General features: G+C 36.6%; 1 protein-coding gene across 1 annotated transcript in view; it reads right to left on the bottom strand.

Annotated features, from left to right (window-relative positions):
- The window catches only part of LOC126827503 (dystroglycan 1), a 70,568-nt gene that overhangs the window by 3,004 nt on the left and 39,741 nt on the right, over positions 1–27,823 (bottom strand). The window contains exon 3 of the mRNA XM_050556906.2: positions 1,110–3,591. Coding sequence (XP_050412863.1) covers positions 1,110–3,591 — 2,482 coding nt within the window. The remainder of the gene's footprint in view (positions 1–1,109; positions 3,592–27,823) is intronic.

The raw sequence follows: 27,823 nt of genomic DNA, 5'->3' as shown, positions 1-27,823 counted from the left end.
TGGACACGCGACCCTACTCCTTGTCGAGTACAACCAAGGAATTGAAACCACGCCAGTTGACTTAATATCTGTATTTAACCAACGTCGCATATTTGATGCCTCGTTTGAAATGAAGACGGGTTTAACATCCTACTTTTCTGGAGGTCGCGGGTTTGATTCCTGCATTGGCCCAGAAAGTTTATCAGGATTTTCCAACGTGGTTCCCCCTTGTCAGTAGTGCAGGACGGAGGGGCCGACAAGGACAGCTGTCGAGACATTCATATGGGACGAAAAACCGAGGTCCCATGTACACACTGGCGTGCACACGTAAAAGATCCCGTGGCAGTTGGAATTCGATATAAGAATAGGCCATAGTGCCGCTGCCCGGGCAAAATTTCCCTCATAGCACACTGTATGGCGTTTGCCTGTCTTCATTAGCCCAGTCAAAGCAGAACAATAGGATGTTAAACCTCATTTCATATCATTTCATTTCTATTAATTGGGATAATGAAAATGGGAATATTTGTTCTGTCTGAGGTGATTCCATCCTTCCAACAAGAGGCATCTAGGTTGGAAAATGCTGAGGAACCTTCACAGCGAAGATTGGGATACAGCTTGGGAACTCCACTCAGTGTCTCACCCACTTAGCCACCATGAAAGATGTTTGACTAAAAATTAAATGTCAAAACATAAAAATTTGGAACTAAAAGTTTTTGAACAGTGTAACCAAGTACCTTTTGTTTAAAAATTTGTCCTTTCCCCTAAGAAATATTAAGCAAAATGAATACCAGAATTCTAATTGGTGTGGTGTAAGGCAGTGATGGGATTTCAAAATTTTTCTTGTCAGACATTTTTACCGAAAATAAAGGGACATAACTCTTATCGTTATTTATGATGGCAGTTTTTAGACCACACACAAAAATCACATGTAAACAAAACATTCAAATTCGTCCGTAATAAAAAAATAGGTGCACCTCGTTATTATTCATATTTAATTCCCGTACGGTTTTCAAATTTATGTCAGTAATATCCTACAAAATTACGTGATGTCGTAATACGATAGAATGAAAGCGTGCCGACTATTAGTCATAAGGCTAATATAGCTACTGTAATAAAGAAAGTAATAATACCTGAAGATTCTGGCCATACAGTAGGTGGGGTTGTCATATTTGCTGGTAGAGTTTTCCAATCCCAGTAATCAGCAGTAGTGGTTTTATTCTTTTTGTTCTTCTTCTTTTTATTTTTCTTCTTATTTTTATTTTTCCGGTTGTTATTTTGTTTGGCTGTAACCTTTGAGAATAGTGTTGACGTCTCTGTGATAGGATCGTGAGTTTGATGTATCAGAGCTCTAGTCGTGGATTCTGTGACATGTTGTGGTGCTCCCAGTGTAACAGGTTCTGTTGGTCCATAACCATAAAATGTTGTCTTTGGTCGCATACTAGGATGGATGGTAGTTGATATCCTCTCCCAAAACCAGTTCACTTGTCCATCGGATCCTGTAGGTTTAGGATTAGTGGTGGAAGACATGGATGCTGCTGTGGTTGAATGACTTATCCTGTCACCACTGATGACTTCATTATCAACACTGGATGAAGAACCAGAATCCATATCTTCAATGATAATATTTTGTCTGGAAGTGGTTGAATATGTGGTTGGTGCTCCTGAAGCTGTTCCCCAATCAGTTCTTGGAAATGGAGACCTCTCAGTCCCTGGATAAGTTTCTCTATCAGCTCCTGACATCTGTGTTCTACCTTGTCCAGAAAATGGTGGTAAAGTTTTGTCATCTTCAATAACAACACCACTGCTCCCTGATGTGTGAGAGGTTAATTCCTGACTGTGGGTTGTGGCATCTCCAGTACCCTCATTATTATTTGGGAATAATGGAATAAAGTTGGGAAGATCAAATACACTAGAGGACATTGTGGTGAATGTAGCCTCTGTTACAAACATTGGAATATCAGATCTAGATGATGACTCATAAGTCGGCACAACTATGTCTGTAGGTTGATTTTCAAAGACTATTCCACCTTCATCAGGATATGGGAGGTATATCAATGAACTGCTAAAATCCCCACTAATTCCAGAGCTTGAAATTGATCCAGGTTTTCTACTCTTTAAGTCATCTTCATCATCCGTGGTATAAATAGCACTATCTCCGGACTCTGGTGTAGATCCTTCTTCAATTTGGTCTCCAGATGATGATGATGAGCCCTCAATAGCATCGTTTGCTGAACCTTCTTCTATGGAAGATGTTGTGGGTACAGTGGATGTCTTCGTAGTTTGAGGAGTTTGTGTCAGTGTTGTTTCAAAGACAACATTTGTGGTTTGAACTTTTGTGGTTTCAATGGGCAGCAGTGGTTTGGTTCTGGTGTATTGATACCCTGGATCAGTATCAGATGCGGTTGTATCTGTTGTTGATGGATAAAGATCCGATGAACTGTAAGTATATGTAACCGTTTTACTTCTTGGTTTCATGGTTGTTGGTTTGGTTTCCATGGGCTGACCAGGAGATTCACCGGATGATCCTGAATGAATTGGGATTTCTGGATCAATGTAGGATGTTGTGGGTAAATAGGCTCCACTAGGAGTAGGTGTCACAACACTAGAACTATGAATTGCTATGGACGGAGAGAAAGCTTTAGATTTAGTAGTTGTGTGGGCACCAATGTTTGTCATGCTTTCATAAGGCACGTGGGTTGAAGAAGCAGAAACTGTCTTGGTTTGTGTTGGTAAAATTTGATCCCTGGACCAGCTACCGGAAGAAGTGGAAGCAGATGCTGACTCTGTGGACCTGAAAGCAATCTGAATTGTGGGGAGATTACCGGGATGGTACACTGTGTGAGTTAAAGAAGGGTTAAAGCTTGTTGTTGGAACTATTGTGGATGTAGTTTGGACTCTGGTGGGGGTTACTGGTGAGAGAACTGGGGTTGGTACAGGAGTCCTCCAGGCTCTCCTTCGTTTTCTCTTATTCAAGGTAGTAGACAGGGAATTAGAGGACGCTATGTACCACCCAACAACCTCCACACCAGACTCTTTTTGAATTCTACCAACTTTAATATTGTGCTGCAATATGGAAACAAAATCACCAATATGTTTTAAAGTAGAACAAGATATTTCCCACGAGAGTTCCACATTTCTTTCCTCATCACAGAGTCCAGCATTCCCTGGTCCAGCAGAGACAATCTGAAATCCATCTTCAAGAGCTCGTAACTTCTGACCAGTTGAGGGAATTAACATTAGTTTAGAAGCATCGAGTGAAAGGAATTTGGACATATCCGATATAAGTTTTATCCTGTCGTAAGCTTCAAGTTTATCGGGAGAAACACAGAACACAATATTAGTTATAACGACTTCATTCTCACACCCATGTGGCGTATTGTCTGTCGTTTCACTTTTGGAAGAATGGGGATTGTTTTGTTTAAATCCATAATGGCTGTCTTTCACTGAGAGTAAGAAGACATCTTTAAAACATGGTGCTGAGTTTGTACACACAGTTTCTACGGATATATAGTGATCTCCGACATCTTGCGTAGATGGCACACCAATCAACTGTCGTCGGTTAGAGTTATATAATAACCATCCGGGAAGACTAGAACCAATGGCCTCAGACACCTGGAAATAGAAAAAAATGAAATGAAATGAAATTAAATGGGGTTTAACGTCCTACTGTTTTGCTCCGAACTGGGCTAATGAAGATGGGCATACGCCATGCAGTGTGCTATGAGGGAAATTTTGCCCAGACAGTGGCACTACGGCCTACTCTTATATCGAATTCCAACTGTCAATGGATCTTTTACATGCACTCCAATGTGAACACGGGGCCTCGGTTTATTGTCCCATCCGAACGACTAGACAGCTGTCCTTGTCAAGCCCTCCGTCCTGCACCTCTGACAAGGGAGAACCACGCCGAAAAATCTGGATGGACTTTCTCGGCCAATGCAGGGATCGAACACCTGACCTCCAGGCTAGCGAGCCAGGGTCTTACCCACTTAGCCATTTAACATCATTTAATTACAGCGATTGTAATTATTTGAAAACAAAACAAACGTAACAGCACAAATCTGGCGAGAATGATCAATTGTAATTATTCAAAGATTTTTCAATTTCTGAATGGATATTACATGTATCTACAACTCTTAGCTGAACACATCTCCGAGCCCTTCACGTAATACCCTGCATATTTCATCACTAATTTCGATTGGCTACTGACTCAGCTGGGGACCTCTCAGATTCCTCGATAGAATATTGAATAGGAAGTCTCGCGCTTTCCAGCCAAAATCTATACTTTTGTTAATTGAGTCGCAAAACTCAAGGTTCGTTCAATGTCGTGGTTTCCGTGGCAGTCGCCAAGTTTGATTTGAGTGTGTTAGTGTCACGGCCTCTGATTGGACAAGGCTAGTGTTCACGTGTCTGCAGTAAAGGGAGATAATGTTTCTATAAGTTTTGGGAATGTCAAACCCATCTAGCAATGGCTAGACGTTATAAAACTTGACGTCGTTGATTCAGGAACATGAGCTGAACAATAGCAGGAGCTTTCTTATTTAGTTAGGCAGTGATATATCATACACCCACAGCACACCAGCAGCAAAAATCATCCAGGCTATAGCTATATAAAAACACATTTCTACATAGCTATGATCTACACCTCTTAGCTGAACAGAGGGACTGGCAAGGATAGCATCTAGTTGTTCAGATGATTTGCATACTTCTAATTCAGGACTAACAAACATTAAATCTTTTGCTATAGATCTAAATCTACCTCCCAGACTACATCTGTATCCAATTCAAAAGGTTTATTAAAGTTTATCCATATTTTTCACCTTTCATGTATATCTTCAATTATAGCATCATTACTATCTTTGATGAAAGTATTTTAGATCTACTGTGAATTAAAAGAAAGCTGATATAATGTACAACAGCTGTAAATTATATGTCCAACATTAAAGTGAGAGAGAGAGAAATGGGGTTTAACGTCCACTCAACACAAACTAGGTCAATTCGGGACTAACTCATGGTTCAATTTTATTTCTATAATTTGGTTGCGCGTAGGAGTCTTTCGTAGTGGGAGGAAACTGGAGGACCCGGAGAAAACCCACGAGGTTGGATAGGCGACCCTACTCCTTGTCATGTACAACCGGGATTCGAAACCACGCCAGTTGACTCAATGACAGACCTTATGATACAGCGCGCACGTGCTAACTACTGCTAAAGAAATAAAATAAAATTAAACCATGTGTTAGTCCCAAAATGACCTAGTTTGCATTAAGTGGAAGTTAAACCCCATTCCTCTCTCTCTCGGCTAAAGACCCCTACACACAAGCAAATTATTGAAATAAAATTGAACCATATGTTAGTCCCAAAATGATCTCCCTCTATCGTTTGATTTCAGGTATTGGTTTGTAGCAGTCTTATTCTATAGTACAATGAATTCATCCTACACATTGAAGGGCAGACATGAAACCAGTCTGAATCTGTTACACATGCTTTATCCCAAGAAAATGATCGTTTGATTTTAGGTATAAGTTTGTAGAAAGAGTTATTCTTGGTAGAAGATACAGGTATTGAGCTATAAACATCTCTATTATTATGGTTGTAAAAGTGTAAAATTAACAGGAACCAGATGTCTATTACAGGAATATGACTGTTCATATTCCCAGATGGCCATACTGGTATTTCACAATTACCATAGAAACACTATTACAAAAGGATCCAATCTTTAAAACATACAGGATGAAAAACTATAACACATAAAGCACCAAAAGAACTCTTCAAATACATTGATATTTTTTGATATAATGGATAGGTTTTTAAGGTTGCCAAAAGTGCCAACTTTCGATTGAAATGAACCAAATAGTGACGACTCTTTTTTCTATTCTATATCTTAAAAATATATATATATATATATATATATATATATATATATATATATATATATATATATATATAGAGAGAGAGAGAGAGAGAGAGAGTGAGAGAGTTCTTCAAATACATTGATTTGTCTCATATAATGGTTGGGTTTTTAAGGTTGACAAAAGTGCCAATGTTTGATTGAAACGAACCAAATAGTAAAAAACACAACACAATTTATATGGAATACAATCACTGGTTTATACATTTATACACGAAACGTCATGCTATATGTGTCGTGCTATATGTGTATAAGTGTATAAACCATTGATTATATTCCATATAAATTGTGTTGTGTTTTTTTTTAATGTGCTCAATCACTAAATGCCACTCAAGGATTAGAACCAGACTCTTTCGGCTTTCCTCTATATCTTAAAAAGAAGTACAAAAAACAGGAGAGAGGGATACGTGAGCTTTTCCCAGTAACAGATTGCCATTTTGATATAAAGATAGGTTGCCAGGCAACAAAACATACGCCCACAGCAGCTATATCGTCCGAGCAGTCAACAAGGGTTGTCGCATATTTTTACTTTTTTCGGTAATGAAACATTTATAATAAACTATTAGAATTTGTTTGGTTTTCATAAAGTTCAGCCCCATGCTAACATTTTGTATGCAAAGCTTTTAATATCATGGATTTAACTGTTCAAGTCATAAAAATTCATTGAAAATCAATATACTTGTTCGTCTCAAAATCTTAAACTCTGTGTATCCATCTGAAGTCAATCGGATGATAACTTTAGCCTTTAGAGCGCCACAAGATTTTGCAAAGTGATCAAGGGCCATAACTTTGGCAGTAATTATCGGATATCGTTGAAAATCAATATGATTCTTTGTCTCATGACCTCAAACACTGTGTATAAATTTAAACTCAATCGGTTATTAACTTTAGCCTCTAGAGCATCCACAAGATTTTTTGAAGAGATCAAGGGCCATAACTCTGGCAGTAATTATCGGAAATCGCTGAAAATCAATAGGCTTCTTCGTCTCAAGACCTTAAACACTGTATATAAATTTTAAGTCAATCAGATATTAACTTTAGCCTCTAGAGCGTCCACAAGCAATTGTGGACGCCGGACGGCCGGACGGACGGACGTGGGCGACGACAATATACGACCACATTTCAATGTGGGAGTATAAAAATGGTGTATTATACGGGCCATTTTCATATAGAAATGGTGTATTATACAGGCCATTTTCATATAGAAATGGTGTATTATACGGGCCATTTTCATATAGAAATGGTTTATTATACGGGCCATTTTCATATAGAAATATACAAGCCATTTTGTGTTGTTTGTTGTGACTGTATTTACTGTAGTCCCCATGGAGATAAAGTTGCCAGGCAATGAAACATACGCCCACAGCAGCTTAGTCGTCAGGGCAGTCAACAAGAGTTGTCACATATTTTTACTTTTTTCGGTAATGCAACATTTATAATACACTAAAATCTGATTAAGAGTAACAACTCATTAAGTAATTATCATAAAATCAAAAGAATTTGTTTTGTTTCTAGTTCTATCCCATGCTAACGTTTAGTAAACAAAACATTTAATATTTTGCTGTTCAAGTTATCAAAAATCATTGAAAATCAATATACTTGTTCATCACAAGACCTTGTATTAATCTAAAGTCAATGGAATGATCACTCTGGCCTGTAGAGCATCCATAAGATATTTCAAAGTGATCAAGGGCCATAACTCTGGCAGAAATTATCAGAAATCATTGAAAATCAACAGGCTTTTTTGTCTCATGACCGTAAACACTGTGTATAATCGGATGATAACTTCAGCCATTAGAGCATCCACAAGCAATTGTGGACGCTGGACCTTTGGATGGATGGACCGACTGACGGACGGACGGGTGCGATAACAACATATGACCACATTTCAATGTGGGCCGATAAAAACAAAAGGAACATTTTTTGACATCCTGGTCAACAATTGGGAACAGTAGTCAAAATGAGGATTGTCTACGAATCTTATAGCATATTGTCATCACTTTGATAAAGTATTTCCAAAATTCAGGTTACCCCAGTCCTGCCAGATGTCCAATGTATAAAATGTTGCCAGGGATTAGGGCAGTTGTAATTCAAACTTGTTGACTGAGTCATTTCTTATCAAAATACTAGTTATATACTAGTGTTTCTTTAATAATATTTTTAAATTCAAAAATAATGTATTTTTAAAGGGTAAGTCAATGACAAAACGGATACTGAACCCACTTGACTAACTAAACCAAAATATACTAAATGGAAAAAATATGTCCATTAAAATACTATTTTGATACATGTGGATTACCTAGATATTCAAATTTGAAATTTTGTAAAGAGAGAGAGAGAGAGAGAGAGAGAGAGAGAGAGATGGGGTTTAACCTCCACTTAACACAAACTAGATCATTTCGGGACTAACATATGGTTCAATTTTATTTCAACAATTCGCTTGCGCATTGGCGTCTTTAGCAGTGGGAAGAAATTGGAGAACCCATAGAAAACCCACGAGGTTGGACAGTTGACCCTACTCCTTGGGACATATATACAACTGGAGAATCAAAACCACACCAGTTGACTCAATGACAGACCTTATGATACAGCACGCACATGCTAACCATTTGGCCATCCAATCCCCCAATTTTGTAAAGAGAACTACCACAAGTAATGCTATCCCACCACGATAGGTTTTACCACCACTTTGCTACTCTACAATATTTTAAGTAACGATGTGTGGTTTGCATTTTCACTAAAATATCAAATTTCTCATAGGTTAATCCACTCTAATAAGTAGGCTACTCAGATTGATTATGTGATATTTAACTAAGAAAACAAAATCAAAATACTATAATGCTAGATAATCTCCGGGCTTGTATTCAGATTTGGGGGGGGTGGGGTGGATGGCTGAATGGTTAGCGTGCGCGCGCTGTATCATAAAGTCTGTCATTGAGTCGACTGGCGTGGTTTCGAATCCCCGGTTGTACGTGGCAAGGAGTAGGGTCGTCTGTCCAACCTCGTGGGTTTTCTCCGGGTCCTCCGGTTTCCTCCCACTGCTAAAGACCCCTACGCGCAAGCAAATTATGTAAATAAAATTAAACCGTATGTTAGTCCCGAAATGACCTAGTTTGTGTCGAGTGGACGTTAAACCCCATTTCTTTCTCTCTGTATTCAGATTTAAAAAAGGTCCATTGATTAACATCTAATATTTAAGGAATTAATACAGAATTAATTAAAATAAAATGAATTTAAAAATAAGGAATTAGAATTTACAATTTAAGGGATTAGAATTTACAATTTAAGGGATTAGAATTTACAATTTCAGGGATTTAAATTTACAATTTCAGGAATTTACAATAATTTAAGGAATTTAAATTTACAATAATTTAAGGAATTTAAATTTACAATAATTTAAGGAATTTAAATTTACAATAATTTAAGGAATTTAAATTTACAATAATTTAAGGAATTTAAATTTACAATAATTTAAGGAATTTAAATTTACAATAATTTAAGGAATTTAAATTTACAATAATTTAAGGAATTTAAATTTACAATAATTTAAGGAATTTAAATTTACAATTAAGGGAATTTAAATTTAAGGAATTTAAATTTACAATTTAAGAAACTTAAAATTACAATTAAACAAATTTAAATTTAATATTTAACGAATTTAAATTTAATATTTAACAAATTTAAATTTAATATTTAACGAATGTAAATTTAATATTTAACAAATTTAAATTTAATATTTAACGAATTTAAATTTAATATTTAACAAATTTAAATTTAATATTTAACGAATTAAAGAATTTGAATTTGAAATTTAAAGAATTTGAATTTGAAATTTAAAGAATATGAATTTGAAATTTAAAGAATATGAATTTGAAATTTAAAGAATTTGAATTAAAATTTAAGCAATTTGAATTGAAAAGTTATGGAATTTTAATTCAAAATTTAAGGAATTGGCTTGAATATTTAAAGAACTGGAGATTTCAAAGGGTTGAAAAGACATATCACATCATTCATTTTGTTGTTGTATTATTCTTGTATTTCTAATAGCACCAAAAACCTCCCCCAGTTTTCTATGAATGGAATGGGTTTGGAGGAATGGCGCTATAAGCGTTAATATTTAGAATTCTCTGGGTGTTCAAACAACAATAGCCGTTGGTTGATGTCTTGCACATGTGTGCGAGTAATGAGTAGTCCATATTGGTAGATTTAGTTGGTTATAGTACCTCACACCGAAATGGCAAACTAATGTTTATACATTAGACTTAGGGGTTTACACATACAAGAAGGACAATCGAAAAGCTGTTATTATTTTATATCTACCATATCTCCTGAGACAGGCAGTATAAATAGATTCTATGTTTACAGAGTAAACGGAATACTGATAATCTGTAACATCCTATTGTAATAAACCAGCATATTATTTTGTCAAATCTTTTGATTCATGAAGGTATCATGTTTTAAAGAGAGAAAGAGAGAGAGAGAGAGAGAGAGAGAGAGATGTGTTTAATATCCACTCGACACAAAAAGGTCATTTCGGGACTAACATATGGTTCAACCTTATTTCATAATTCGCTAGCACGCAAGGGCTTTTAGCTGTGGAAGGAAACTGGAGGACCTGGAGAAAACCCACAAGGTTGGACAGGCGACCCTACTCCTGGTCAAGTACAAGCGGGGAATCAAAACCACGCCAGTTGACTCAATGACACATGTTTTAAAGAGAGAGAAATGGTTTTTATGTCCACTCTACAACACAGGCTACAACATTTGACTCAATGACAGAACTTATGATACAACATGCACGCGCTAACCATTCGGCCATCCAACCTTCATGGAACCACAGTGGGTCTGAGAAAACCCTCTTCTTGTCACGTACAAGTGTGGGATTGAAACCATGCAATGTGACTCAATGACAGATCTTATGATCCAAAGTGCATGTTTTTAGACTATTCGACCACCCAACCTCCCTCTCGTGAGATAAGCAGTAAATAGAATACAGATAATCTGTGACATGTTTTTTGTAATAAAGAAGCCATCATACAAAGCATATCTAATTAAATTGTTCTAGATGTCATGATATGGGGTTTTAATGTTTGGGGATCACGGTGGCTAAGTGGGTAAGACGCTGGCTCGCTAGCCTGGAGGTTGGGTGTTCGATCCCTGCATTGATGGAGGGCTAAGGGGCTCAAGCACCTTCCTTAAGTGCCATAAAAGTGTGTGCCAATGAAAATAACTGACAAGTCACTGTTCAATACAATGAGATGGGTCGCATGTCTAACCTCATGGGTTTTCTCCAGGTACTACAGATTCATCCAACTAAACGCAAGCGAATTATTGTAATAAATTTGAACCAATGTTAGTCTCGATATAAGAGTAGGCCGTAGCGCCGCTGCCAGGGCAAAATTTCCCTCATAGCACACTGTATGGCGTATGCCCGTCTTCATTAGCCCAGGTTAAGAGCAGAATAGTAGGACGTTAAACTCCATTTCATTTCATTTGGTTTTTTTCATGATGGAGTTTAAATGTTGTTATTTTTATTTGCACCAACAGGCCTAATGAAAACAAGCATGTCGTGCACAGTGCTATGAGAGATATTAGCTCTGATAGTAGCATTTCAGCCCAGTCGTTGTCAAATTACAACTGCCAAGGGTTCTGTTGCGTGTGGGATCTCATATTATCGGATCATCCAAAGGAATTTACACTGTTCCATATCAGGTCCTTCGTCCTGCACTGACATGGGGAAACCATACAGAAAAATCACAAGGAACCTAATCAGCCCTCAGGGAAAGAGAGAGAGAGAGAGAGGGGGGAGAGAGAGGGGTTTAACATCCACTCGACACAAACTAGATCATTTCGGGACTAACATATGTTTCAATTTTATTTCAATAATTCGCTTGTGTGTAGGGGACTTTAGCAGTGGGAGGAAACTGGAGAACCCAGAGAAAACCAACGAGGTTGGACAGACGACCCTACTTCTTGTCACGTACAACTGGGGAAAAGGACAGCCATCACTGAGATCGAAGTAAGCCAAAAAAATCCCCGCTTGGATTTCATAACCAATAAAATAAAATAATCCAAATAACTTATATTTCGTTCTGGAAACAAATTCAGCGACTAAAACTTTCAATATCATATTTGATTTTGAAAATTAATGATGGAGAAATTGTCACCTTGAGGTGGTGGGGAATTATTAAAGAAAGAAATCGTTGATATAAATGGCTAATTATGCTAGAAGTCTTGTCTGCGCTGTTGGCATGATGAACTAAATACGGTTAATTACCAACCTCGGACTTTCTTTAACTCTTTTAATGACTTCAAAAATAAAGCGGACCTGGAGAAGACATCTTGACCTTGCAGATTTTAAAATCAATATTTGACATGTGTGACTGTCGTTAAAACTTCCTTACGATTTGTCAACCTGCAGATTAAATCTGTTTTCATCCCCGGGGATGAACAAACAATGCATGACTGTCTGTTCTATAATTTCAATATGGTTGGCATTAGCATGAGAGGGAGAGAGAGAGAGAGAGAGAGAGAGAGAGAGAGAGAGAGAGATGAAATGAAATAGGGTTTAATGTCCTACTGTTCTGCTCCGACTGGGCATACCCCATACAGTGTGCTATGAGGGAAATTTTGCCCAGGCAGCAGCACTATGGACTACTCTTATATCGAATTCCAATTGCCAAGGGATGGGATCACGTTTTTTCGTCAGATCCGAACGACTAGACAACTGTCCTTGTCAGATCCTCTGTCCTGCATCACTGACAAGGGGAAACCAAGTCGGAAAGTCCTGATAAACTTTCTCGGCCAATGCAGGGATTGAACACCCGACCTCCAGGCTAGCGAGCCAGCATCTTACCCACTTAGCCACCATGATCAGGTTTAACGTCCAGTCAACACAAACTAGATTATTTTGAGACTAACATTGGTTCAAATTTATTACAATAATTCGCTTGCGTTTAGTTGGATGAATCTGTAGCACCTAGAGAAAAGCCATGAGGTTAGACATGCGACCCATCTCCTTGTATTGAACAGTGACATGTCAGTTATTTTCATTGGCACACACTTTTATGGCACTTAAGGAAGGTGCTTGAGCCCCTTAGCCCTCCATCTAGGCTACTTTAAAGATACATTATAGGAGATTAGATAAAGAGCTGGCAGTTCTCATTATAATAGTTAAAAACTAGATAATGTATACGAATTTGCTGAAAATTTCAGTCAAATTGATCCACTTGTAACCAAGATTGTAGCTATTGAATTTTCGACCTAGCCTCAATCATCATTACTAAATAAAGTCGGTACGATAAAAACATAGTCTCCATTATCCACTTCATGATTAAATCATGAATGACAGTTAAGCAGCAAATTGGATCCTAATCCAGTAAATATCGCAGATTAGAGTTGACATCGAGAGTTGATTATGGTCTGGATAGGTTAAATAATGTCTAATTAATAATTTAAATAACATTTCAAGCCTAAAGAAAGACCTGCAATAGGCAGATTTATCTCTTGCATAATGTATGTTTAATGTTATCGATTAATTTCATACGATTAATTTCAATCGATTAATTTCAATTGATTAATTTCAATCGATTAATTTCAAATATACTGAAGTCCAAAAGAAAGTATACACACTAAAAATATGACTAAGTTTTGTTTAAATCAAAAAAATGTGATAAAACTACATTGAACACATCTGGGGCTTCCAAACTCAATATTTCTAAGCAAATAAAAGGCAAAACAAATGAAAATTGTACCCAAATACCGCATACAATGGAAAAACGACTTTGTTTGAAACAGGACGAAATGAACAGTGTATACTTTCTTTTGGACTTCAGTATACATCTAATGCACAACTTGCAGATAAATTCTAGCAAACTGTCTCTTTGATGACCCTGAAAGTAATAGAACCAATTGGGACAAAAGGAAAGATGATGAAGAATCTGATGATAATATATGAAAGGCTACTGATGGACTCCACATGTTGTGTATATAGACCTTATATTTACTACATGTCAAAACCAGACCACCAATCTAACAAACATAAGCTATTTAGGCATCTCTAGAGGTCAAAAATTCTTGACATTTCTGTCATCATTTGTACTTGATAATAAAAGAGAGAGAAATGGGGTCTAATGTCCACTCGACACAAACTAGAACATTTCGGGACTAAAATATGGTTCAATTTTATTTCAATAATTTGCTTGTGCTTATATAGGGGTCTTTATAGCAGTGGGAGGAAACCGGAGGACCCAGAGAAAATCCTTGAGGATGGACAGGCGACCTCACTCCTTGTCACATACAACTGGGGAATCGAAACCACGTCAGTTGACTCAATGACAGTCCTTATGATTTATGATACAGCGTGCACGTGCTAACCATTTGGCCATCCATCCCCCCTCCATACATAATATAAGACAAGTTAGAGAGAGAGAGAGAGAAATGGTGTTTAACGTCCACTCGACACAAACCAGGTCATTTCGGGACTAACATATGGTTTAATTTTATTTCAATAATTCGCTTGCGCGTAGGGGTCTTTAGCAGTGGGAGGAAACCGGAGGACCCGGAGAAAACCCACGAGTTAGACAACCAGTTTAACTATTTGGATCTAGTTGGATAAACATATATTATGTAAGATTTAGATAAAGAGCTGCAACTCTCGCTTTAATAGTTCAAAAATAGATAATGTAAAATGAATATATTGAAAATTTCATTCAAATTACTTTATTCTGAGCCAAGATATCACTGTTTCTAGTTTTGACAAAATTTGTGCATTGATTGTTTATTTTCGTAATTCTAGTCTTAGCCTTGTTTTAAATTAAAATTCTAAATTAAATCATTAAATGGCCAAACACTTCTAATCTAATTAAAATCGGCAACAAGGGTTGATTATGGTTTGGATAAGTTAATTAATGTCTAATTAATAGTTTATATATAACATTTTAGGCTTAAAGAAACAGAGAGAGAGAGAAATGGGGTTTAACATCCACTTGACACAAACTAGGTCATTTCGGGACTAACGTATGGTTTAATTTTATTTCAATAATTCGCTTGCGCATAGGGGTCTTTAGCAGTGGGAAGAAACCGGAGGACCCAGAGAAAACCCACGAGGTTGGACAGGTGACCCTACTCCTTGTCACGTACAACCGGGGATTCGAAACCACGCCAGTCGACTCAATGACAGACTTTATGATACAGCGCGCGCACGCTAACCATTCAGCCATCCACCCCCCCCCCCAGGCCTAAAGAAAGACCCACGATAAGCAGATTTAGCTCTTGCATAATGCAACTTTAAAGATTAAAGTTAATTACGTATGCGCACATGTCGTCATTTTGCAATAAAGACAACTAACTGCCTGTGCCAAGAGAATGAATGAAATCAGGTTTAATGACACGTCAGCACCAACTGAGTTATATATTGCATCCAAACAGCCAGAGCCAGTGTTTTTAAACCAACCCATTCAGGCCGAATGGTTAGCATGTGCGCGCTGTATCATAAGGCCTGTCATTGTGTCAACTGGCGTGGTTTCGATTCCCTGGCTGTATGTGACAAGGAGTAGGGTCGCCTGTCCAACCTCGTGAGTTTTCTCCGGGTCCTCCGATTTCCTCCCACTGCTAAAGACCGCTACATGCAAGCGAATTGTTGAAATAAAATTAAACCATATGTTAGTCCCGAAATGACCTAGTTTGTGTCGAGTGGACATTAAACCCCATTTCTCTCCCTCTCTCTCTCCCATTCTGACGGTCAAGATAAACCAAGCTTTCCCAAATTACAGGGGTTTTTAAACTCGTTTATTTGTCCCACCATTAAACTGGTTTAACTATCGCAAGTTTTTTTAAAACCTGTTTACTTTAAGCATCTGTACGAGCCATAAGCTGAGTTTATTATCTGGAACCGTAAAAGCCTCAACCTCAGAACTGGTATGATCAGACAGCACAAGTTTCATGATGTCTATAAGTATAATACACCAAGGTCAGTCTATTATCAGGTATCAATCTCAGATAGCATACATGTAAGTTTCATGATGCCTATATATAAATAATACATTATAATCTAAAGTCCTGTTTACACTTCAGGCCGTGATAAATTTTAAGAAATAACTGGTCTCAGAACTGTGCCAGACACGCCAAATGTGGAACTCTTCACAGAAAAGTTAATTTCAGTCCCTATGCAAATTACCCAGAGGAAAACAATTCTGATGGTTGATTTAGTTAGGCCAGCCATTTTGACAGAACTGATGACAGAACTGTCAAAGTTCGCGGGCGGAAAGGTCAAGGTTCATTTGGGGCATGTGCAGTAATCCGTACTGAGAACCATTCTCAGACCAGATAGCGTTTACACTACGAAAATTTAACCGTGCCGAGACCACCTCACTTCAGTGGACCAAATTGGCACGGTACTCAGTACGGCAAGCTTATGTTTGACCCGTTTACACTACAAAAAAATTAACCGTGCTGTGCCTGGTACCGTGCCTGGCACGCTTAAAATTTGTAATGTAAACTGGGTTTAAGGTGAGCCAATTATCAGGAACCATAAAGGCCTCAGTTCTGGTACAATCAGATGGCATAAGGTTCATGCTGCCTATAAGATTGTAATCTAAGGAGAGTCTATTATCAGGAACCAGGAAGGCATCAATCTCTGTATTTAGTAGAAACCATGTTTATATTATCCTACATACCATAAACATACATTTTAAACATGTCCAATACGGTGTTGTTATATCCGTTTGTTAGCAATACGATATTCCTATTATTAAGGAGGTATGTCAGGAGCGAATGGCATCAAATGATTAATCTTCTCTTACATGCCATATTTATCTATAGGAGACTTCCATATTTACAGAAATGAAATGAAATGAAATGGGGTTTAACGTCCTACTGTTTTGCTCTGAACTGGGCTAATAAAGACGGGCATACGCCATACAGTGTGCTATGAGGGAAATTTTGCCCGGACACGCGACCCTACTCCTTGCCACGTACAACCGGGGATTCGAAACCACGCCAGTCGACTCAATGACAGACTTTATGATACAGCGCGCGCACGCTAACCATTCAGCCATCCAACCCCCCATCAAATTCCAACTTCCAAGGGATCTTTTACGTGCACACCAATGTGTACATGGGATCTTGCGTTTTCGTCACGTATGAACACCTGACAAGGAGGAAGAACGTCGGTAAATCATGATGAACTTTCTCGGCCAACATGGTTAGCGAGCCAAACTGGTGAATTGAAACAGTATTTAACAACTGGGTTAAAAAAGACGACGGACATACGCCATGAAGTGAGCTGTGAAGGAAATGTTGTTGTTAGTTAGTTGTATTTTACGTCCGCTTCCACCGAGGTGATATCGCAGACAAAGGAAATGTTGCTATGGCTTACTCTTATTTCAAATTCCAGCTGTCAGGGGGTATGATTTACATGCGCACGGACGTTAATTTTGCGTCCCATCCAAATGACTAGATGATGTTACTAGCTCACCATCCGTCTGCTCTAACAGGACTTATCAGTTCAGTATTTACAAAGATATGATGAACTGAAAACCCAACAACATTCACCATTCTGTGGAGACAATTTAATTTAAATCGTATAGGGTCAAAAGCTAATGTCACCTGTCACTAATATTTTTTGATGGGTCTCTTTTTAAGATTATTTTCCGTTTATATTCGGATTTTGTTTTCTTAAACATCAATCTGATTAAAACACAGATCCTATTTCGTTTCGTTTTTTATAAATCAAAATTTCGTTTACTACACTGGGATTTGGAAGAGTTGTTATATTATCGGCGTTTTGATTGAAATAAGGGATTAGCCAATGAGCGGTCTGTTACATTGACTTCTTGCCGTGCCATGCACGGAACTGTGGGTAAACCACTAGAAACATCAACGCTGATTGATTAATCAATGTGTGACGTCATATGGTCAAAAGGTGCTCGTACGAACCCTGACACTACCTTCAAGTACAACTTGTCAGATTTTCATGTAGTGTAGACAATCGAAAGTATAAAAAAACGAAACAAAATATAGATCCATATTTTAATCCGATTGCTTAAACATACATTATGCAAGAACTAAATCTGCAAATTGCAGGTCAACTTTAGGCCTGAAATCTATAAACTATTATTCAGACATTTATTAACATGAAAAGACCATAATCAACTCTCGATGCTATCGGATTTCTCCGATACTAAGTATATTAGAATGGTTCGGACATATTTTGATTTAATTTAAAAATGGAGCAGCAAGATGGCGCATCAAACAACCAGTACGGTGGTTGCAATTAATGCACACATCTTGTCAAACCTTCAAAGGTATATATCATCGCTCGCGATTGAGTAATTTGAATGAAATTTTCAATATATTCATTTTGCATTATCTATTTTTGAACTATTAAAGCACGAATGGCTAGCTCTTTATTCAGCTCTTGCTTAATGTATGTTTAATTAAAAGTTAAATATTCAATTTGACTACGTTTTAACGTGGATTCAAAACAAATACTAGACAGAGACCTTTAATCAATTTGAATTGCTTTGGAGCCATAACAAAAATATAATAAATTACTCGCTTAATTCCATAGAGTTTAAACAAAAAATACATTTTGCTTATTTTTATCTTATTTTGGGATATTCCCATCATAATATCTGATAGAAAGTGAAGTGGTGTTTCGTCTAATCTAGATCAGTATCAAAAAGCTTGAAGTATGAGAGGGGATAACGATTATACATTTGGCAATGTTACAAGACCAAACATACTATATATTATTTATCGTTATTGTGTGGAGTTCTGCATCTCTTTAACACTACAAATACAATCACGTTAACAAGATTAACAAACAATTTCCACACTGTTCATGTTTTCTTACATTTTCGGTGTTTTTTTTAAAAGTTTACATTGTATTTCTGTTTTCTAAGTTTATGTATGCTTAAGTTTATGTATTATCTTAAGTTTTTGTATACGTAACCTAAGTTTATGTATACTTAACCTAAGTTTATGTATACTTAACCTAAGTTTATGTATTACCTTAAGTTTATGTATACTTAAGTTTATGTATTACCTTAAGGTTATGTATTACCTTAAGGTTATGTATTACCTTAAGGTTATGTATACATAACCTAAGTTTATGTATTACCTTAAGTTTTTAAACATACATTATGCAAGAGCTAAATCTGCCTATTGCAGGTCTTTCTTTAGGCCTGAAATATTTTCCAAATGATTAATTAGACATTAATTAACTTATCCAGACCATAATAAACTCTGGATGTCAATGCTAGCCTGCAATGTTTACTGGATTAGGATACCATTTGCTGCTCCACTTTCATTCTTGAGAGTGGAGCAATTTGACTGAAATTTTCAGCAAATTCCCTTTACGTTATCTAGTTTTTAACTATTATAGTGAGAACTGCTAGGTCTTTATCTAATCTCCCATAATCTATCTTTAATGTATATCTATATCATCCACTTTTATGTTAAACTTTTTTTCATCCCTTATATTACATGTATGTCATCTATGTATAATTTACACGCTGCCTGAATAGAGTGTTTTATGTAATAGATATATCTAACCATCTATATATCTTCAACCATCTTGAACAGCTTTTGTCAGTTTAACCTAAGTTTATGTATACTTAAAGAGATACATTATGTAAGATTTAGATAAAGAGCTAGCCATACTTGCTATAATAGTTCGAAAATAGATAATGTAAAATGAATAATTTGAAAAAAATTTCATTCAAATTACTCTATTGCGAGCGAAGATATTAGCTTTTGAAGATTTGACAAGCCATTTGCAATAATTTCAACCACCGTACTGGTTGTTCGAAGCTCAGTCTGGCTCCTCCATTTTTAAATTAAATCAAAATATGGCTGAATCGTTTTAATCTATTTAATATCGGAGAAATCTGATGCCATCGAGAGTTGGTTATGGCCTGGATCAGTTAATTTCAAGCCTAAAGAAATACCTGCAATAGACAGAATTAGTTCTTGTATAATGTATGTTTAAATTTATGTTATATGTCTTGTTACTTTGTACATTGTTTACTTGTACATATGTTTAAAGGCTCAATACCACTCTTGTTGTAACGGAATAATATGTCCCAATCTTTATTCTGGTCAACAAATTGTACTATTTTACAATATTCCAATTAATTGATCATACAAATTTCATCTTAACACACCTAATTTAAAAAATTGGAAAAATTCAACTAAATGATTTGAAAAGCCTGACGTAAAGCTTTTCAAATGTGACTTGGATTTAAAAATATTTTTGAACCCTCTGGACAAGTAAAATAGGATTTAATGGATAATTTACACAACAGGTAGGACACTAACACATCTAGTACTTAGAATAAGGCTATTTTTTATTTTCTGGAGCTGTCAAGCCAACAAGAGTGTTATTGTCCCTTTAATGTTCTATTACATTTTCTGTTTTTTCGTGTCTTTCTGTTGATGTGATGTTATGTTATGTTTATATTTCTGCTGATGTTGTGTATGTTTATATTTCTGCTGATGTTACATTTGTTTATATTTCTGTTTTTCTATGTTTATTCTACAAATTCTACAAATCGAATTTCATTTTCCTTTCCTTCACAAAGTACCTGTTGACCTCAACAATATTTCTATTGACCTCCACAACTTATCAAAATGATCTGTTGATATCCAAGAGTATCTGTTCTAATTTGTGGTATATCGTAAAAGCTACAGCTTACATGTATATATGCCTGGCTTTTATACACATTGTTTGCCTGGCTTTTTTACATGTCCCTGGCTTTTTTTACATACTGTTTGCCAGGATAAAAGGTGAAGAGGATTTGTAAGTAATCATTTATTCTTATGACCAGACTTTTATTTGTTAGTTTTCCTGATCAACGAGATACCAAATAGCGTTATGTTGAAAATGTCAAGCTATAAAATAGTTTAATTCTAACATAATAAAGAACTTGTAAACAGATCTGAATCTCTGAAACACCTGCCTCAAGTAAAACATATTTGATCTCATTTGATACCCAGATTACCTGTGATGTAGGTAAATGTATATGGCGATAATTGAGATAATTCTTCCTTGAGCTGTTTAAATGATCAAATGTGATATACAAGTCTTCGTTCAACACAGGTCAGAACTATTGGCAGCAGATTGGTTGATCATTTGGATAAGCCTTCCTTGGGCATAGGTCAGCCCTATTGTGATTATCCTTCATTGGGCATAGGTCAGCTGCAATAATCCTTCATTGGGCAAGGGTCAACTCTATTGCAATAACCCATCCATGGGCATAGGTCAGCCCTATTGCGATTATCCTTCCTTGGGCTATGTCGGCCCTACTGCAATTATCCTTCCTTGGGCATGTGTCGGCCCCCATTGCGGATATCCTCTCTTGGGCATGTGTCGGCCCTATTAGCAGCTGTTTGGTTGTGTAAAGAGATGATCCTTCCTTGAGCATGTGTAGACATCAGTTTAGCTGATGAAGGGGATAATCCTTGTTGAACAATCGCAATGCATGAATATGGATTCAATGATATATTATGCCCACAGCATCTTAGCTACGTGGTTTTGATTACCTGGTTGTACACCTCATTGGTTTTCTCCGGGTTTCCTCCCACTGCTAAAAGACCCTTAGGCGCAAGCGAATTATTGAAATAAAATTGAACCATATGTTAGTTCCGAAATGACCTAGTCTGTGTCGAGTGGATGTTCAACAATCTCTCTCTCTCTCTCTCTCTCTCTCCCTCTCTCTCTCTCTCCCCCCCCCCTCTCTCTCTCTCTCTCTCTCCCTCTCTCTCCCCTCTCTCTCTCTCTCTCTCTCCCTCTCTCTCCCCTCTCTCTCTCTCTCTCTCATCTTTTTGCCATAAAAAGGAATTATCTTTAATGGTTTTATTGAAATTTGAAATGAAATGTCCTCACCGACCCTGAAATATTTTGTTAATAAGATACCTCATTGAATTTATTGGGAAGTGGTCGAAGGTGTTTAAAGAACAATCTAACAAACTGCAGAGACTGGAACAAAACAGAAACTTATTTAAATACTGAATAAATCTATACCAAACCATCAAATGTCTTAAAGGGACAACAACACTCTTGCTGGCTTGACAGCTCCAGAAAATAAAAAAATAGCCTTATTCTAAGTACCAGATGTGTTAGTGTCCTACCTGTTGTGTAAATTATCCATTAATTCCTATTTTACTTGTCCAAAGGGTTCAAAAATATTTTTAAATCCAAGTCACATTTGAAAAGCTTTACGTCAGGCTTTTCAAATCATTTAGTTGAATTTTTCCAATTTTTTAAATTAGGTGTGTTAAGATGAAATTTGTATCATCAATTAATTGGAATATTGTAAAATGGTACAATTTGTTGACCAGAATAAAGATTGGGACATATTATTCAGTTACAACAAGAGTGGTATTGAGCCTTTAATGAAATCCTATTAACGAGAGCAACTCTTTTAGGATCGGCATCTGGTTTGACTGATATGTTTCTTACAAGATAAAGAACACATACATATCATATTTAGTAAATGATTGAGTGATGATATCAAGGACGATTGATGCATGTCATTGGAACTATATACATATAAGCTGTGTATACACTTGGCCGCGATAATCGATCCGTTCTCGGAAACCCTACAGGTTGTGAAAAAATCAAGAAATTGCACCGCTTCCATTGCTTTACAATAAATGTTCTAGGAACCATTCCTGGCACGCTTAATGGGGAACTTTTTGCAGAAATGTCAATTTCAGTCATTCAAGCATTTACCAAAATGATGATGTTAATTAGTATTGGTCTGCTCATTCAGGGTCCCGCGGCTTCGTCAAACATTTTTTCAAGGATAAATATACGTCAAATTCAAGGATTTTCAAGGACATTTTTTAGCCTAAAGTTACAATTTTTCATCTTAAAAATAACCAAAACATTACCAACTATCGTTATAAAACTTCTAATCTAAACAGGATTTTCATATCAACTTACTATTATTACCAATTTGAAACAAAATTAAGGATCTCAACTGAAATTCAAGGATATTTTCCTATTTCCGTGAAATTCAAGGATATTCAAGACCTTGAAAATGAAATTTTAAATTTAAGGATATTCAAGGATTTTCAAGGACCGTGGGAACCCTGTCATTTTGAGTTTCTTAATGTTAGTTAGAATTATGTTTGACCCGTTTACACTACAGAACTGTTTCTGACACACTCACATTTCTAATGTAAACAAAATGAAATGAATTGGGTTTTAACGTCTTACTGTTCTGTTCCGACTGGGATAATGAAGACAGGCATACATCATACAGTGTGCTATGAGAAACATTTTGCCCTGGCAGTGGCACTATGGCCTACTCAAAATATCAAATTAGAACTGCCAAAGGATCTTTTATGTGCACGCCAATGTATACACAAGACCCTGGTTTTTCGTCCCATTCGAACGACTAGACAGCTGTCCTTGTCAGGCCCTCCTTCCTACACCACAGACAAGGGGAAACCACGTCGGAAAATCCCGATGAACTTTCTCGGCCAATGCAGGGATCGAACACGCGACCTCTAGACTAGCGAGCCAGTGTCTTACCCACTTAGCCACTGTGACTCCCCCTAATGTAAACAGGGTAGCTAGACTTAGCATTAAAAACATTAAAAGTTTCAACATAAACCTACAAATAAATATTTATCCGATAATGAGATGAACCGAGAATGAATCCATAGTTTACAACAGACAAACCAGCAAAACAATTACTGAATGTAGAAACATGCAAGAAGTTAATACAATTATAAAAATATACATTATCACATTAACTTGGTTGGAAGAAATCCAGGATGTGAGAAAATCTACTATTTACTATACTAATTGAGCAGCTTTTGCAGAACAATTATTTAAACATACATTATGGAAGAGTTAAATCTGCCTATTGCACGTCTTTCTTTAGGTTTTTAAAATGTTGTATAAACTATTAATTAGACATTTATTAAGCATACATTATACAAGAGCTAAACCTGCCTATTGCAGGTCTTTCTTTAGGTCTGTAGTAAAAACTATCAATTAGACACAAGGTACAATTTTATGGATACACAATTACTGAGTTTAATACTAAGCAACCTTTCGAGGAGGAAACTCTCGTCTTTATGATCAAAGAAGACATTAATTAGACATTTATTAACATGAAAAGACCATAATTAACTATTGATGCCATAATTATGTGTCTGATTTTCATTGAATTTGAATCTGATCTGCTGTTCAATGTCCGTTAATGATTAACCGCGAAAATGGATAATCAAGACTTTATTAATTATCGTGACAACGTTAACAATGACAGTCGAGGCTACAGTGATATCAAAATAAGGTTTTCCCGGTTCATAGTGGATCAATTTGATTGAAATTTTCAGCAAATTGCCTTTACATTATCTAGTTTTTAATTATTATAGTGAGAACTGTCAGCTCGTTATCGAATCTCCCATAATGCCACTTTAAAGTGGGCGATTGCCATTTGCATTTATGGACAATATCCATGCTAAAACATATTCAAATTGATTATTTATCATACCAGTATATTTATCTAAACAAAATCAAAATATCTTTGCAGGAGAGGGAGGAGAGGGAGGAGAGGGGTGGGGCCAAAGGTGCAGACATGGCAAAGAACAGTGCCTAGACCTTCTGATGGGACACTAATCTCAATTTATTTACTTTAATATAGCTGATCAGTGAGTTATATGTTGGCTCACTGACCAGGAGGTCCGTTGTGCTATTCTGGTGTTGGCCAAAAAAGTACAGGAGGCCTAGTGAGGAACGATGTCTAGTCGTTCGGAGGGGACATTAAACTTAATTCCTTTACTGTATAATATGTACTATATTAAAAGATGAGATGCTCAATTCAAGCCCTCTAACTTAATATATTATTATGTAAAAGTGCAGATGGAAGACTTGGTACGGAACAGTGTCTAGTCCTTCGGACGGAACATTATACTCAACTTCTAAAATTTATCATAATATGTACTATGCCCCTAATGCGACACTATGTTCAAAAATGTAATCAACAGCACATTTACATATTATCTACATTCAGCAGACGGGGTAATTCATATCTAAAATATATCTGACATACTTCCACCGTTTATTTTGGCACCAGTTATACAACAGACAAGAAACCGGAGAGTCTATTACACATGTGCTGCATGAATCCACCATGTTTTTTTGTTTCAGCTCGAGTATTTGTGAGTATTTTCCTAACCATGGGGAGTAGAAACAACCTTTCTCCTGACATTTTGTCAATTGTAAGTTCAAGTCTGATGATGACAACTAAACATTTCTTTATTTCTTGATATTTATATGTTGGATGTAGTGGATTACAAACCCAGAGATGCACAGTGAACACTCAAATTGTGAACGAAAATTTATGATTATTATCACTCAAATTCTAACAAGAATTATAAAGATGGGTATTCCAATGTCTAGCATCTGCAAGCATCTCACTAATTAGCTCAAGAGAGAGAGAGAGAGAGAGAGAGAGAGAGAGAGAGAATTATTGAAACAAAATTGAACCATGTGTTAGTCCCAGAGAGAGAGAGAGAGAGAGAGAGAGAGAGAGAGAGAGAGAGAGAGAGAGAGAGAGAGAGAGTTATTGAAACAAAATTGAACCATGTGTTAGTCCCAGAGAGAGAGAGAGAGAGAGAGAGAGAGAGAGAGAGAGAGAGAGAGAGAGAGATAGAGATAGAGAGAGAATTATTGAAACAAAATTGAACAATGTGTTAGTCCTAGAGAGAGAGAGAGAGAGAGAGAGAGAGAGAGAGAGAGAGAGAGAGAGAGAGAGAGAGAGAGAATTATTGAAACAAAATTGAACCATGTGTTAGTCCCAGAGAGAGAGAGAGAGAGAGAGAGAGAGAGAGAGAGAGAGAGAGAGAGAGAGAGAGAGAGAGAGAGAATTATTGAAACAAAATTGAACCATGTGTTAGTCCCAGAGAGAGAGAGAGAGAGAGAGAGAGAGATAGAGATAGAGAGAGAATTATTGAAACAAAATTGAACCATGTGTTAGTCCCAGAGAGAGAGAGAGAGAGAGAGAGAGAGAGATAGAGAGAGAATTATTGAAATAAAATTGAACCATGTGTCAGTCCCAAACTGACCTAGTTTGTGTCGTGTGGAAGTTAAACCCCATTTCCCTCCCTCCTACATTACTATATAGTTGTCAGATTTCATATTTGTGTATAAAACGAATTAAGCATCTTGAATAGTTGTGGAAATCAAATGAAGAGCCCCGGGGAAGAACGATCTAAGTCACTTTTTCAACGAACCCCATGTTAATGGCGCCATCTGGTAGCAAATTGTATAAACTTTCTGTGGAACAATCAATTTCAGGTAAAAACAATCAGAGTCACATCGAACCAAGGCCCTTCTGAAATGTCATCCCGGACAAATACGTCCATCGTACCCTTTATTTGACCTTAATTTGGCTGAAAAGTGGAAGTCAGTTGTTGTACTGGTAATTATGATTTGTATTAAACATCATTTCGAAGTTGTAATTAAACCCACTCGTTGTTCTGTTCGCGTCAAGCATTCTCGTCCAAAAGTCTGTTTTGCCTTTTATGCGAAAAGACAAAAATGTGACTTAGATCGTTCTTCCTCTGGACTCTTCATATATTATATTAGTGTATTAGTGGGTAAAATATATTGAACATCTTGAATAGTAAAGACATGTAATGTCAATGTTTTATCAATCATCTGTCTATCATGTAGGACTAGTTTATACAGCCATTGATAGACTTATACTATAAACAAACAATAATACATATACAGCAGGTTTTATTAACAAAAGCTCTGAAGTATATCAAAGGAAATGGATTTAACAAACTACTGTGGTACTGCACTGCTATATCAAAGGAATCAGCACACCAAAGTATGTTACTACCTTCACTTCAAGACAATAAACAGGATTTATTGTCCACACTTGTCTGAATCTCTCCACTTTTAAACCTATGGTACCATCTTCAGTACAGGACAATAAATAGATTTTATTTTCCACACTGAATAAATCCACTTTTAAACGAATGGTACCTAACCATCTTCAATTCAGGACAATACCGGTAAATAGATTGTATTATTTATTGCAAGGACCTTGTATCATTATTCCATGGACCTTGTATCATTATTCCCCGTGGACCTTGTATCATTATTTCAAGGACCTTGTGTCATTATTCCAAGGACCTTGTATCAGTATTATCATTATTCCATGGACCTTGTATCATTCACTATTCCATGGACCTTGGAGGCCTATCATTATTCCATGGACCTTATATCATTATTCCATGGACCTTGTATCATTATTCCATGGACCTTGTATCATTATTCCCCGTGGACCTTGTGTCATTATTCCTTGGACCTTATAGGACCTATCATTATTCCATGGACCTTGTATCATTCCATGGACCTTGTATCATTATTTCATGGACCTTGTATCATTATTCCAAGAATCTTGTATCATTATTCTGAAAACATTGAGTGCTGAACTCCATTCTGACATTCCCAATTATTTAATAATTGACATCGATAAAGTAAATAGCATGTACATGTATAATTAATCCAATTTGTCATTCTACCATAACTTTATCAATTATAATTAATAAACGGCTTATAAACTGAGTTAAAATGGTAATTACAAGTCAGCCATGTTAATGATATAAACAGTGTTGATTGGTAGTTAATTTAACACTAATAGCTAACTTAATAATATCATAGCCATTACTAAGGTACTGATGAATCGAGAATTGCACGCTCGCTCGAGAGTAATTTTGGGACCTTTCTGTATCTGTGAGTAATTTGATCGTCTCTCAATGTTTGTACAAGGTCAATTTGCCTTGATTACTGAAACAACTGTTGAATGCACCAACAAGACATACTCTCACTATTTAAAGGCAATTATTTCATTCCTGGAATTCCTACTTTAAACGCTCAGACTAATTCTCCTCTCATTGACT

This window comes from Patella vulgata, chromosome 7 (assembly GCF_932274485.2).
Source record: "Patella vulgata chromosome 7, xgPatVulg1.2, whole genome shotgun sequence".
Classification (NCBI taxonomy): domain Eukaryota; kingdom Metazoa; phylum Mollusca; class Gastropoda; family Patellidae; genus Patella; species Patella vulgata.
The sequence above is the reverse complement of the archived record's forward strand: the minus strand, read 5'-3'. Positions and strand labels throughout refer to the sequence as shown.